We start from the raw sequence: 16,017 nt of genomic DNA, 5'->3' as shown, positions 1-16,017 counted from the left end.
AATGAGTTCACTCCAGTATTACTAATTTTTCCTACTCGGGGAAATTCTTCCGGACACAAATACTGTTTGCTTACTGCTTCGTCGCCATCGGCTCCTAGGAGAGCTGATGAGTGCGGTGTGTGCTTAATAAGCCTCTGCCAAGTGCTTATAAGGGGAGCGTGTGTCAAGCTTGTTAGGACCTTCGTCATCACAAAGGCGCTCGAGAGGCTGCGAGGAGCAGAGAATCCGAGCAGAACCGTGTCCTGTAAACAGCCCGCCGGCTACTCCCCTGTGGGCCCGCGCCTTCACAGCCATCTCTCGGCGCTGACCCGGGGACCGCACACTCTTAGGCTAGGCAACCCTGACTTCGGTGGGGAGAACCCTTGGGTAGTGCCGGGCGGCGTCAGAACACACGCAAGTGTTCCATGGGGGGACCGACGACGCTGAGAGGCACCGAAGCACTCGGTGAAGAAAGGGCGGCCTTGTGGTGTGCAGGCAACCGAGAGGCCCGGCGGCACGGAGGCCTCGGCATGCTGGGCCTGACCCCAGGGCGGACCCTGCAGGGCGGGAGCAGGGGGCTGCCTGGGACTCCGGGGTCCAACGGGACAGCAGGACGGTCAGGAGCACGAGGCTGGAGCAGAGAGAGCACGTGGCTCCACGGAGCACGGGGCGCAGGGCCTGATGGGAGTGAGGCCGGCTGGAGCGCAAGGCCTGATGGGAGAGAGGACAGCGGGAGCGCAGGGCCTGATGGGAGTTGGGGCGCGGGACTTGACAGGAGCTGGGTCTGAGGAGAGCGCGAGCCTTGCCTGGAGTGCAGCGTCCTGGCAGCGCTGAGGGACCAGCGGACGGGCCGGACAGGACGGGCTCTGACGGGGCGCAGGCTCCACGCGGGCCTGGCCGCCCTCGCCGCCCGGAGCAAGGTGCGTCGGGAAGGGCCCCTCGAGGGGAAAGGACCGCACCGAAGACCCCAGGGTTGAACAGCGCGAGCCCTAGGGCCAGGAAAAAAAAGGTTATTATTCCGTTAAAACCTCACATGTTTCGATTAAAAAAAAAAGAAAGAAAGAAAGAAAGAAAGAAAGAAAGAAAGAAAGAAAGAAAGAAAAAAGGGGGATGGGAGGGAGCATTAGAAATTTCTAGAATCACCTTTTAAATTTTTGTTTTTGAAGACTTTGAAGATAGTGCTGTCACTGGGGAAGTGCAGCCTAAAGAGGCAAAGGAACTCATTCTGAAGGCCCGTAGAAAGCATTAGCGAATCCAGCACTAAAATATGACTGAAGCACATTTCAGGTACTGTGGTTTGAGTGAGCTAGCTGTGTCCAGGCCAAAGGTCACGGCGAGCATTCCTCCAATGAAAACACAAATGCATTTGACTGCTGTGGATCAGGCTAAGGTCCGCCCACGCTTCCGACTCCGGGGCAAATGTGTTCCTGTTAAGTGTAGCATTCTGCAGTCCAGGTCGCCTCCCACTCATGGGTTTGTGCACCTCCCAGTGCTTGACCTTCCACAGCCTGGCCTGCATTTACGTTCCAGTTTCCTGTAGTGCGTGAGATACTTTAAAGGCAGAAAGCGAATTAGCAGCTTTAAAATGCGCCCCGAGTAGAAGTTTAAAGCCAAGAAATTTGTTGGAAATGAAATCGGCTTTACAGTTACAGATCCCTGGGTAACATTTTCTTTCATGTAAAGTAAAAAATAATATAGTCTTTAACTTTGACCTGGTTTATAGGGAGAATCCAAAGTAGTGGGCTATACTTTTTTTTTTTTAATTTTTAATTATGTGAAAGCAAAGATTTTGTTTTTCTGAAAATAAAACTTTAAGGATAGCCAGGATCTGTAAATGAAACTATTAAACACAATGTGGCAGATATATAGCAAGTACCTAGGAAAGACTTAGGTGGTTAACAAATTAGGGTTGATGATGATGATGGTGATGGTGATGATAATGGTGATGGTGATGATGGTGATGATGATGATGGTGGTGATGATGATGGTGTGATGAGGGTGTGATGATGATGAGGGTGGTGGTGATGATATGGTGATGAGGATGATGGTGGTGGTGGTGATGGTGTGTGATGATGGTGGTGGTGTGATGATGATGGTGGTGTGATGAGGTGATGGTGGTGATGGTGTGATGATGGTGGTGGGGTGGTGGTGGTGATGATGGTGATGCTGATGGTGGTGGGTGGATGCTGCTGGTGATGGGTATGGTGGTGGTGAGTGCTGCTGGTGCTGCATGCTGGTGATGCTGGTGGTGGTGGTGGCTGATGATGCTGGTGCTGGTGCTGATGGTGCTGCTACTGATGATGTGGCGGGGTGCTGCTGTGGTGGTGCTGGTGATGTGGTGCTCTGCTAGCGTCGGTCGTACATACCCCATTCCTTTGTGTTGTAGCTGCCGCTTAGCGTCTTGGGCGGTGCGAAAGGTTTTGATTTATTGCATGACTAGGTTCATGAGTCCATGAGTGTAGTGTTAAAATAAAGCAGTGGACTGTATACTCCCTGGACAGTTGTAGGTGAACAATATCTTAATAAAGCTGTGCTCAGTACACATGATTAGAAATGAGTAGCAAGGAAACCATGGAAGCGAAATGGTGGTGCTTATGTGGCTAAAGTTTACTAACTTACTTTTATTTCTTATTATAACAAGACCTCACATACCTGCCGAGTTAGTATTGAAACCTTGTGGCGAAACTGTTTATGTATGTGTTTGTTTTTTTTTTTTACTGCTGTTTGTGTTTGTAGGTCTGGTTGCTGGAACACATCATAGTCAACAAGAAAATATGAATGAGTCCAGGCAGCAGTCTCTGTTCTTTGTCATACTTCCAGATTTACACAAACTCTGCGCTGTCCAGATACTGTTGAGTAGCGGGGTGGCAGAAGTAGACATGAGGAGCACGCAGATGAAGATGTGCAGGTGAAAGCGTGTCTTCTAAATAAGCTTGTAAACTTTAAAAATTTCATTATAGCTACTTTAGAAGGATTCTTCAAAATATTTATAAATTTATAAACATTTATAAGTCTGTATATATACTTTGAAAGCAAAGAACCCAAGTATGTTCAATTACATTTAAAGAGAGACTTAAAATACTTGAGGTAAATATCTCACTGTTGAGCTTATATTTGTGAACTTGTGTGTGCTTTAATTTTTTTTTCTTTTTTAAATTCTTGGGGCTGGAGAGATGGCTCAGCAGTTAAGAGCAGTGGTTGCTCTTCCAGAGGACCTGGGTTCAATTCCCAGCACCCTCATAGCAGTTCACAGCTGTCTGTGACTCCTATTCTGTGGGATCCAACACCCTTACATAGACATTCATGCAGGGAAAACACTTATACACATAAAATAAAAGTACATTTTAATTCTCTATAAGACTTTATCCATGAATTAAGTGAGGCGCCTCAAAACTTAGAGACACGAAGTAATGCATATTTGCTATCTACTCTTTACAAGGCACTTAAAAATACTAAATATTAATGTAATTTCTGAATGTTCACACCAAAACATGACAGTGACGAATACTTGTCTAAGAATTATCTTGAAACAACCTGACCCAAGACAATCTTTAAGGGGCAGCTCAGCTGAAGGCTGATTCTAAGGACTCCTCGTGTGTTCTAGGTTCCTGTCAGATGTCCTCAAAGAGGGACTAAAGACACGATTATATATTTAAATGAATATCCTGGAGAAGAAGAAGACCTGTAAGATTTCTAGGCTCCAGCTGGCTGCAGTGCGGGGCGGAGGAGTGAGGCTCTCAAGTGAAAGGCATCCCGAACGAGACAGTAAGGTGGTTGCGAGACAGAACAAAATGCTAGTAGCAGAATGAGGAAGACGGTCTGGGAGTGCACCCATCAGGAAGTCTGTGCCCTCCCTGGTTGGGTGTAATTACTACAGATCACCTCTGACCCCTCGGAAAAGTAAGGAGACGGGCAGAAAGTGAGAGTGCCGACTGTCCCCAAGAGGCCGGCAACATTCAAGTGCAGAAGTAGACAAGTCCAACGTGAAAATAACGTGTCTCTTCTCCACAGGCAGCTGCTCTTTCTGCATGAAGACATTCTTACAGCACCCATGCCTGGAATAGTAAACCAAATTTGGGTAGTGATGTCGGTTAGTATGACTGCTTATTGGGAGCAATATTGATAAACAATTCAAGCGTGCTATCAGGAATTAAAGATGGCTTACAAGGACTAACCACCCTGTATTTTAGTTTGATCTGCCTGATGCTTAAATCTACCTGTTATTCTAAATTAACACTTAACTTTACCTGGCATAAATGCTGAGATAAAGACCAGTAGTGAGCATACCATGCTGTGGTACACTGTCTAAGGTAGGGTGGGTTTTAATGCCTTTTGTCAGCGTTTTCGTTATACTCAAGTTTCTCGTCTCAGTAAGTCAACTTTTTAATATTCTGTAAGAATATCATATATATATACAATTTATTTCTATCACTTTCGCCCTTCACTTTCTCCCTCCACATCCTTCCAGATATAGCCCCTTCCTCTTCCCAACTTCATACCTTCTTAAAATAAAATAATTCACTGACCCTAATTAGCGCTGCCCATACATCCATACATGGGGGTGGTCGTCTACTCTGCGGTCACCTGGCAGTTGCCATGCCTCTAAAGACATCACACTCTCTTCCCTAGTAGTCACCAATCTCAACAGCTGCTCAGCTAGTGGGCCTTGTGTCTCCTGCACCCCACCCCAGCCATGCTGGCATGTTGGTTGTTTTCACTGACACAACTCCTGTGAATTCACCACACACAGAAGAAACTACCCAACAGCAGCCTCCCTGACCTGGCTCTTAGTCTTTCTGGCTGCCCCTCCTCTGTGATGTCCACGAGCCTTGGGTGTAGGGAGTACAGTGTAGTATCCCACTTAGGACCGAAACACTCATCGTCCCCTACTCTCTGCACACTGACCAGCTGTGGGTCTGCTGGTCACCATCTACCACATGAGGAAGCTTCTCTGGTGAGGACTGCGTGCTGCACTGATCTATGGCTACAAATGCACATAGAAGCCATTTTGATACTGTGTCTTTAGCAAAATAATGTCTAGTAAGATAAAAATGATAATCTTTTAAAAACTTACATTTAAACTTCTATGTAGGTCCAGTTTCCACATTCCTGTCTAAGTATGTCTTGTATCTGTAAAAGGTGTTAAATACCTACTTATATGAAATTTATTTTCCTTTTCTTTTATATGGATTGGAGATCATTCCTATACGAGACAACTTTACCTTGACAATGTACCTGTCACAGATCCTGTTTCAGGGGAAAAGTGGTTATCACAGCATCTTTCTTCAAATGAATAGAGAGTAGAAACATAGAACAATAGGCAGAATGCATACCCTCTATTGTATTTTGCTTAAAATATTTGTGTCTAACAATATTTTGTTATATATCTATGTTAAGTCCTTTTTACAAATGTGGACTTTGTCTTATAGATACCATTTTTTAAATCTGGGAGACTCAATCCTTACATTGAAAACCACAGAGCAAAGGTATGTATTTAAAATAATATAGATGCTATATTGGCTGTCTAGTCTACTTCTTTTATCAGTGTCCTAGTTGGCTTTCTGTTGCTCTGATAAAACCCCGTGACCAAATAGCAACTTCGGGGAGAGAAGGGTTTCTCTGGCTTCTCCTTCTGCTCACACGCACCGTCAGTGGAAGCCAGGGCAGGCAGGAGCTGAGGCCCCACCGCAGAGGACAGCTGCTGACAGGCCTGCAGTGCGACTCACACAAAGCAGGGCCACCTGCCAAAGGCTGGGCTGGGCCCTCACAGGGCAATCACTAATTTTAAAAAATGATCCCTACCCCCCCAAAAAAGATCCACAGACTTGCCTGGAGGCTAATCTGATGAAGGCATTTTCTCAGGTTCCCTCTTTTCCGATGACCCTAGTTTATGAACAGTTGCCAAAGATAAACAAACAAATAGCCGGAACCAGCACAGCCAACCAGCCAAGTCTGGAGTGCCCTTCTCACAAGTCACTGTTAGCATGGGAAGACCTCAGGATTTTCCCCACATTTATGCTGTGCACACTGAAGGACAAAGAGGAATGAGGGTCTTTCTACATTTTTACACAGGGGAAAAAGTGAAATCCTGAGAGATGGTATTATTGCCACAATCATATAGCCAATATCTAGAGAAACACAATTATAGATTGCATTCTATATGGTGAGCTTCTTTAAAGGGAGAAAGTTGCTGTGAGGTTGGGCAGCCCATCACAGCTTCAGAGGGCCGAGCACACTGGTGAAGTCACAGAGCACCGTGTCACCCAGGTGAGAGCACTCTTGATTCCTACTTTGTCCTCTCTTATTTCAAGCTGGTCTCAGCTGCAGCCTGCGAGCCCAGCACTGCCACATGCACCGTGGGTCCTATCCCTCAGCTGCTCTTTCTAGAAACCCTCTCACACATGCCCAGAAGGTTTACTCATGCCTTCAGCGCTTTTCAAGTCAGTCTATTTGACCATTAAGATGAGCCATAGTGGCTATAGGTCAGCTAAGACTCTTACCATTGAAAATCATCTGGTAAAAATAATATCCCTTTCAAAGAAGTCATGTCTAACTTTGCTGTTTCTCCCCTAAATGTTGTTGCTGTTGTTTTGTTTTTGTTTGTTTGTTTGTTTTTCTCAAGACAAGGTTTCACTGTATAGCTTTTGTCTTTTGAGACAGGGTTTCTCTGTGTAACAGCCCTGGCTGTCCTGGAACTCTCTTTGTAGACCAGGCTGGCCTCGAACTCACAGCGATCTTCCTGCCTCTGCCTCCCGTGTACTGGGATTAAAGGCGTGCGCCACCATGCCTGGCTCTCCTAAATGTTTCATGAGTCTCATCCATAGGGATATCTGGAGCTTAGATTTTGAGGAAGTTCAACTGTAATGTTAACTGGTAATAGAGCTATTAAGTATTTGAATTTAATAACTTAAGTATTAAGTTATTTCTTTCAAGGGTGTGTTTTTTTCATCTATACTCTCAAATTCACTTTAATAAAGTTGCTTTAGTAGTCTATTTTCTTTTGGTGTAAAATCTGAAGTGATGTCTCCTTTCTTATTTTTAGCACTGGTTACATATGCAACCTTTTCCAGTTCTTGTTGCTGTTTTCTTTTCTTTTTCATACTCTCTCATCAGTCTAGCTAGAGAGTTGACAATCGTCGATAGCATTAAGGAGAAGGGGTGTGGTTCACTGACTTTTCTCTATTGTTTTACCACTTTGTATCTCACTGATACAGTATTTCCTTTCTGCTACTTAAGGTGGTCACTGAGGCCACTGAGTTGGGAACCTCGTATTCTCTAGTGCTTAGTGTTATACATGTTCTCTAGGTGGCTGTCCCCTGTGACCTCAGGTATAAATGCTTCCTAACACCTGTTACAGATAGGCTGTGTGGTTTCCACACGGGGGTTAGGAGACAGCTTTCTGCTGCTTCCTCATTCGATTTCTATTTAGAAAGATGTTTCATAAAGCTTTAACTTTTTTTTTTAATTGAGATTTTTTTTTAAAGGTCCAGAGTATAATCTATTATAGTAAATGTCCCTTGTCATCTTGACAAGAATATGTATTCTGGTCTTATTGTATCACATATCCTATAAATGTTAAATGAGTCTCATTGGTTGACAATGATAATTCTACTACATTTTTGTTTTCTGTTTATGTTAGTTATTGGGATCAGAGTATCAAAATCTCTGCTTATAAATATGGATTTACAAGTGATTAATACTGGGAGACAATTCTGCGCTCTTTCACTTTTCTACTTTTCTTTCTTACAGATCCCACTGCACATTTTTTCTGGATTGTATTCAATGCTTAAAAAGAAAACAACCTTGATTTTCATTCTAACCTTCAGGGTTTTCCTCACATCTGTGTGTTAATCCTTGCTCAGCAGAAACTCAGGAAACACTCTACTGATCTGCAGCCTGCTCCCTGCAGCGCTGTCCTCTACAGCACTTTCTAGCTGCTTTGACTCCCAGTGAACTCTCAGTTCTATCTCTTCAGCTCATGAAGACTAACAGACTCACTAGATTGCTTCTCCAGTGAGCACAGGCAGAACACCCTTTACACACTAACCCTCTATAGAGGAAAAGCCAACAAGACCAGCTTTGCGAATTCCCAGGGCTCACCTTGTTGTCTTTTTTCTATAGAGAATAACTCACCTTTGTTTATACTGTCCAGTACTTCATGAACCATTGTTTCAAATAACTTGCCCAGTTTTTAAAAGAGACTTCAGTGATTCCTGTTACTTGGGAGTGAGCAATGAAAGCTTTAATATTAAAGAGTAAGTATGACTAAGAAGGTATATATTGGCTTGCATGTGTGATTTTTGCACTTAGCCATTTCTAATGTTAAACTACTTGGAACAGAAGGAACAATGTCCCTGTTGCTTGAGTTCCTCTGTGTGGATCAGGACTCAGCACAGCTCTCGAGTTTAGGCTTAAGCATGAGCAGGAAAAGGTGGCGTGGAGCACTGCCCGGCAGCACCTCCCAGCTGAGCATGGCTGTAAGTTCTCTAGCCTTGTAACTAAACAGTACTAGCTGTAGGAGCAACTGTACTTTCTATTTAGAATTGCTTAGTTTATTGGATGGTGACCTGGCACTGCAGGCATTATCTGAGCTTATGGATACATAGCAATTGTTCTTTATTTGCCCATCTTTTCTTTAATGTTTTAGATGGAGGCTCCACAAAGAGTAATTCCTGTGATTCTTCAAAACTGCCTTTCATATTCACTCACGGCTAGACTTGCTCCAGCCTGGAATAAAACAGGTCATCTCTTGGTACAAGGTGACTTTGTGTTGGCCAGTCTTTGGGACCTTATAAAGTAGACTGTCTGTTTTTAGTTTCAAGCTATCTATCTTACTTTTAGAGAAGAGTTTTTAGCTCCAACTTTTAACATACTCAGACAAGCCACGATAACACCACTGTCATCTCCTTACGTGAATTTACTATAGAGGCCTGTTGATGCTGCTTTAAAATGCTTTTATTATTGTAATACTTGATATTTGAGAATAAACTTGAAGCTTGAGAACTATTTGATAAAATAAACACAGATTCTCAGTATTGTTGGACCCAAAGGGCCCTCTTGAAATTTTTGCTGAAGTCTGACAGTTTTCTAAGTATCTTCTAGCAAGAGATAATATTTTGAAGGAAGAACTGGGTATTTTGGTCCTTCTCAGTGGAGAGATACTTTTTGAGTGATTATATTTTTTTCTGTGAACTGTCATTATATATTTATTTTATAATTTTCATAGCCTTGATACTTTAAATGGTTATATTTATACATAATGATTATTTCTGAATTATAATAATGTGGTATATCCTGTGAATTTTTTAAGGAAAAGATTTCCTTTCTCATATGGGAAAGCAAAGTGCTGTTGGTAAGTAAAAGTATATAACACAATAGACAAAGCATTACTATGACTGACAGTTGTTTAAAAACCAGTGTTGGGTTATTACAGTCTTGGTGATCACTATGTGTCAGGAGATGCTAAGACATAACTACAATCAGAATTTCACCCAGGAAGTTACTGCTCATTCAAAATTTATATCTACTTGAGAAAAAATTCACTTAGTTGAGAGGCAAGGTGTATTCTAATTTCTCTACTTAAGAAAATGATTATAAAGATATTTAATTCTGCAAATGTTTGAATATATTTTTCAAAATTATATTATCAAAATTTGTGTTCCCCATGTTAAAGCCCAGCTTTATTAGAATATTATTTTTCTCCTGAAAGTATTATCTGGAGGAACATGAATGATCTCAAAGATAGACCTTATTATAACATGCTATCTAATGCACTGTAGGTGTGTATGTTCCTAAATATCAGTGCTGAGGTAGCAGACAGATGGCTCGTAAGCCTCCAGTAGGCATTATTAGCCAGCGGTGGTAGGTTTCGCATCATTTGGACGTAGTTGTCAGACCCTCACCTGTAATCCCCAAGTGCTGGAGCAGAGCCACCTGTCCTGTCTGGCACTAGCTCTGTGTTTTAGACAGGAGCAGTCGCTCTGATCTCATTCTTGATGAATGAGTTTTTCACCTAAATTTAGCTTCAATCTTAGCCAGAGATTCAAGACAACAATTTAGAAAGACAAGTTTCTTCAGCTCCTGTTAGATGATTGTTTTTACTTTTGTTTAAATGTACTTAGAAAAAACTCAGGAATTTTAAGTGTATACTCGATAAAGCTTTACAAAGTAAACACAGGTGGAGCCCAGCTCAAGAAGTAGTAGTGTCTACATCTCTGCTCCCCACACTCTCCTCAGATGCTGTCTTCTCCCCAGGGCCCCATCACTGACCGCTTTAGTCAGATCAGAAGCCTGGTGAGATCTCACTGGAAGTTAGTAATACGTGTCAGATTTGCAGAATATATTTATCAAGTGTACTATAAGCTGTAGGAAGTATTATTTTTCTTACTGCCGTCCTGCTGAAGGACCCACCCTCCCACATGTATCCATATTGTTTCATATCTTTGTCTTAGAAGTGAAAGACTGTCAAGCCTATGGTGCAAAGCTGTTCTTAATGTGTAAGTTGAGTAAAGTGCTATGTGTTACTAAAATGCCTCATTTGATGGGATGGAGTACTAATTTCAGAAAACCCATGGTAATTCTTTTTCAGTATTAGACATCAATGTAACAGAAACGCAAGTTTGTCTAAGTATAGAAGTCTACACTATCAGATTGCCACCACCTGAGGTACAAAATATTTGTTTTCTCTAAGCTCCTATATTTACTATATACTTAATAAACACATGTTATTATTACTAACATGCTATTCGACTTTAGTTTTTAACATGGAAGCTGATAGGAAGTTTTGTTGCCAAACACATGCAATGTTTTCTCTCATATGTAGGATATACATGTATGCACACATACGTGCACATATTTGAAAACAGAAGGAGGACTATTTGGAGGGAGAAGGAATGGGAGGGAGCTAGCAGGAGTGCAGGGTAAACGAGGGAGAACAATGGGATGGCTGTGAACAAAGTACACGTCACAAATGTACACATTAATGTCTTAATGAAGCCCGTTATTTTGTGCTAATGTTTAAAAGAGCTTAATTAATGGTTGTTTGTTGTTTGTGTTTGTTGGCATCTGGTGTTTTGAAACAGCATCTCACTTTATAGCTCAGGCTGGTTAGCAGTTGGTATCTGCCTGGCTGGCCTTAAACTTGTAGCTGTCCTTGTACCTCCACCGCCTGAGTACTAGGACTGTAGGCACAAGACCCCATGCCCAGCTTAAAATATAATAATAAATAAAACACATCCTGCTAAATGCTTGACATGCCCGTGCTGTTCCTCCAGTATCATCATATTGTTCCTGTCAAAACTATCATTAGACACACTCACAATGTCACTACTTTACCTTGCCTCAGCACCAATTTCTGCTACTTTTTTACCTTGAAACATTAAAAAATATAGTTTTATCTCATTGTAAATATGCTTATCTTTTGCTCTTGGCATTCTACTTGCATTTTTACATCTCTTTTTTATTTTATTTTATTTATTTATTTGGTTTGTTGAAACAGGGTCTCTCTGTATAATAGCTCTGGCTGTCCTGGAACTCACTCTGTAGACCAGGCTGGCCTTGAATTCATGGAGATCCACCTGCCTCTGCCTCCCAAGTGCTGAGATTAAAGGTGTGCACCACCATCACCTGGCTACATCTCTTTTATACAACATGTTTTCTGTCTTTGTCTTGTGTTTTACTAATTCCCATAGCATCTGGCATAGAGCCCTGTGCATCAGTGATCACTCTGACCTGTTGTCTGTACATGGTGCCACTGGTTCCTCAGTGACAGAAAGGGATGGAGGAGGAAATAAATGTTTTTGCTTTCCATGAGACATTTAACAATACCTAGAGGCTGGTTTGGGTTACCAGGGTGTAGGGAAGAAGGGTGTGATTTTTGTTACTAGCACCTAACTGGCAGAAGCAAGGAATGCTTCTGAATGCTTTACTGTATGCAGAACAAATCCCACCTCTACCCAGCAAAGAATTATCCCACACAAAGTGTCAGTGGTGCAGAGTTAAGAGCTTGTCTGGAGGCTCTATTGAGGGAGAACAGCTACTCATACCCTTGGCTGAAGACAGGTTCTCCTCTACAGGAAAGGCGGTTCTTTTCAACCCAGCATAGAGCTGTATGTGTGAGGGAAGAAGGAGGCACCTGCCTAGCCAACTTCATCAGTCTAATCAACCCTGATGATTAATGGGGTGACAGATGTTGTTGCTAGGTGCCACACTCCCCACTCCAGCTTGTCCTGCATACATCTCTCCCCTTGTTTAAAGTGTGCTATGTTCTCCGTTGACTATATAATGAAATCCCAGCTTCTTAGTATGATGGATGAGGTCCTCATCAATCTGATCCAAACTTTCCTCATATGTGGTCTCCTCTACCATCACTGCTTCCTATAGCTGATGTCAGCTGTTTCTCCAAGGCAGCATAGTCCTACACGCTCTCAAGTCTTGCCTCAAACTGTTCTCTGAGCTCTCAATACTTGTGCCCCTGTTCATCTCCTAGTTCATCAAGACTTTGAAACTCTCAAGGGTCATCTCTCTTTGTTCATAGTATTTACTATACAAATATATCGTTATGCTGGGAAGGTTTAGAGCAAAGGGTCTTGTCTTTCCAACTTTTCTTTCATATAACTTCACACACTACCGTAAAATGTGCAGTAAGTGAGGCTCGAGTGGCATAAGCTTCAAAGTCTAGTCTTATAAGTAGAAACTCTAGTAGTTCCCTGAGCATTGAGCTTTGATCTTGTTTACATAACTCTTTAAGACAGTTTATCATGACTTCTTATAAGAAATGGTATGTCAGCCCCTGCTTTTGTAATTTAAAAAATCCATATGTTTTCCTCAATAATAGAAATTTCTCCAATTTTACTCTGTGTTAAACTAACCCTGTGTTAAACTATACTATTTTCCTAAGACTCATGTAAATATCTAGATATAAATCTATATGTATCAACTGCCACAAGTTGATACATCCCAATTGTAATTGAATCTATAACTGCCTGAGGAGCATGTTCCAGAGAGGTAATGTGTAATATCAAACTGTTGCCTGAGGATTTAATAAGCACCTGGAAACAAATTCGTGTTTATTCCACAGATAGCTATTTATCGTGGATCATTATGTCCATGAACAAAGTGTTTTTTCCAAAGAAGAAAAGTCAGCATAAAGATGAGAACATTCACAAAACACTCATTACTATTTGCACACCTAAAACATTCAGAGTTGGCTTAAACTCACATTAAAATTCTCAGATCTTCATTTAATAAGAGTTCCACCATGAGCAATCTACTTATTTTCCCTTAACCCACCTCCTTGCTCAGCTGTATACCATAAGCCCACGTCCTTGATCCAGATGTATTAAATGCTCTTAGTTTTCAGGCTCTGTAGGAGGCCTCTGTAAGGGAACAGTTTCAGGCTTCACTCAGCCCTGAGGAGAAAGCGGTGGTTGATAGTTTCTGCATATACTGGTCAATTGTTTGTAAATGTTTGTACTTGGACCAGATGAAGGCTTTGTGATGCTTCTGAGCCTCACCCAGGAAAGGTTTGCTACACCCTGTGTCTGAGGTGTTGGAGTCCTTGACATGACTCTGCCCCATGTTAACACCACATTCACTCAAGACTTCATCTGCTTCCCACAGCAGAGGTAGCAGGTCACTGGCAGAAAGCCACATATTGAACCACAAACACAAAGCGAAGAGCGCAAACTGGAAACAATTAGAAGGCTTTGAGACCTCAAGGCATACCCTCAATGACATCTTTCCCCCAACAAAGCCACACCCTCTAAACCTACCCAATCAGTATGACCTACTGATGACCAAGAATTCACAGGTCTGAGCTTATGGGAGATATTCTCTCTTAAACCACCACACACTCAGGCTTATGATACCTAAATGTGTGTCACTCTCCCCAGCCCACATCTGTTCTTCCTTTGCATTTCCTATTTTGTCATCAAGAGACAGTATGTTATCTCTGTAGAGACTTCATTGCTACTTCGGTACTGTTTCTTTTTCACATCCACTAACTAATTTGTTACCTGCCTTGGTCTCTGTAATGACCTCTTCTCCACTTCCACTATTCTGATTTAGACCTACACTTTCGTCTCAAGCACTCAACTAATCTCCACATAGGCCTTGTTTCTGGCGTGTTTTCCTCTGTGTTGCCTGTTTCTTCACAGTGTGAACAGATGTCTATTTCTAAAAGCTTCCCAACCTAAATATCTCTGAGATCTCAACATTGCTTAGAAAACTAGGTCCAAGTTTTTTAGATTGTTGTTAGGTAGAATAATTTTTTATTTATTAGTACTCTCTTGTCAGTTTGATTTTAGTTGAATAGTGATGCTTTCTAAATATTTCTGAAGTGAGTAAATATAATGGTTAGCAGTCTCTTGAGATATATGTTAACAGGTGAATAATCCCTTAGTGTTCAGAATAATCTGGGTTGATAAGGACCAATATAGGCATATAGGTATAGTGGAAAGCCCCACAGCAATTGGCTTGAGCCTCTGTATAGTGTTGACAAGTAGCTATAAAGTTAGGTATATGTGAAACCCACAAATTGTGAACATTTCCTTTAATGTTTACCTTTAGAGTTTTGTTTTAGATTCTGTTTTCTCTCAAGCCAGTCATTCTACCTAGTGCCAGTATATGGTGACACTCATGGCTCTACCCTGGCCATACTTATCTATTTATTTATTCTTTTCTTCCTTCTTTCCTTCTTCCTAACTTCATGTTTTTTCATTGCATAGTTTGGGGAACAGACTTCTCAAGCACAGTACATCACAACATAATGTTTACCTCTTGAGGCTAAAGAGATGGCTCAGAAGCTAAGAGCATGCATTGCTTTTCCAGAAAACTGAATTAAGTTCTCAAGACTCATATCAGGTTGCTCACAACACTTATAATCCCGGCTGAAGGACATCTACACCCTCTTCTGGCCTCCCTAGGTCAGCTCCCATGCGTGCACACACATTGTGGTGTGAACTTGTGATTCCAGAACTGGAGTGACAGACAAGCAGACCCTTAGGCTCTCTGCCAGAGTTCCAGAGCAGTGAGACCCTGTCTCAGAAAAGGGGTTACACTCCTAAAGAATGACTCCCAAGGCCGTCTTCTGCCCTCACACATGCACACACGTCCACATGTACACACACACTCCTAAAGAATGACTCCCAAGGCCGTCTTCTGCCCTCACACATGCACACACGTCCACATATACAAGCATATACACACACAGATACACACAGAATATAAATACTTTCCTTTACAAGGGATTCAGCTTCTACAAATTAACATAATCAAATTGATTGAATTGAACATAAACTAATAGTTAGGGTTTGGAAGATGGAAGGGTAAACAACCTGTGTTTCTGCCTCCTGTGCAGTGGAGAAGTAGTGTGTGCGGAAACTCTGCTGCGGCCGTGTACCGTGTGCATGTACAGCACTCAGAAGGGCATAACTCACGAAGACATTTACAAGTCATCATCAGTGTGGATTGTTTTAATGTTTCTCTTTGTGGCAAATTCTTTGAGGACTTACATATTGAAATCTTATTTCAATTAAAAGCTACAGGAGTTTGATATTTCTCAGCACATTATAGAGGATTTTCATACCAATCAGAGTGCTGTCATCGAGAGGCATTCCATTTTAAACAGCTGGTGCTATGTTTTGCCAAGGTAAGGTTTTAGCTGTATTGTGATGCTAATATCTTACAGATGCACTTAAGGAGGGAAGGTTTACTTGGCTTTACAGTTTTAGATGGTTCAAAACATCATGTTCTGTAAGTGACTGAGGGACAGGATAGTTTATGTCATCAAGGCCAAGAAGCAGAAATGGAGATGGCCAGTGCTTGCCACACTTTGTATGTTCCTCTCCATTGTGTCTGGGTCCCCCACATCTAGGGTAAGCTGTCTGTTCTTTCTGGAGTCTTCACAGAGACTGCTAGAAGTATCCCTCAGCAATCTCTTAGTCATTCTAAATCCAACTGAGTTGACTATGACGTGTCACCATTGCAGGTGGACTCAAAATACAGTGAGGTGTATATTTTGCTTCCTTGGCATTGTGT

At 42.1% G+C, this 16,017-nt stretch overlaps 1 protein-coding gene across 1 annotated transcript in view; it reads left to right on the top strand.

Annotated features, from left to right (window-relative positions):
- The first annotated feature begins 2,740 nt into the window (after positions 1-2,740).
- C20H18orf63 (chromosome 20 C18orf63 homolog) overlaps positions 2,741-16,017 on the top strand; it is a 54,768-nt gene continuing 41,491 nt past the window's right edge. The window contains exons 1-7 of the mRNA XM_051163234.1: positions 2,741-2,887; positions 3,991-4,069; positions 5,409-5,465; positions 8,627-8,738; positions 9,290-9,331; positions 10,568-10,644; positions 15,519-15,628. Of these exons, the coding sequence (XP_051019191.1) occupies positions 2,754-2,887; positions 3,991-4,069; positions 5,409-5,465; positions 8,627-8,738; positions 9,290-9,331; positions 10,568-10,644; positions 15,519-15,628 (611 nt within the window). The 5' untranslated portion in view covers positions 2,741-2,753. The remainder of the gene's footprint in view (positions 2,888-3,990; positions 4,070-5,408; positions 5,466-8,626; positions 8,739-9,289; positions 9,332-10,567; positions 10,645-15,518; positions 15,629-16,017) is intronic.

Source organism: Acomys russatus, chromosome 20 (genome assembly GCF_903995435.1).
Source record: "Acomys russatus chromosome 20, mAcoRus1.1, whole genome shotgun sequence".
Taxonomy (NCBI): domain Eukaryota; kingdom Metazoa; phylum Chordata; class Mammalia; order Rodentia; family Muridae; genus Acomys; species Acomys russatus.
Note: the sequence above shows the minus strand (reverse complement) of the source record. Positions and strands in the feature narration are given on the sequence as shown.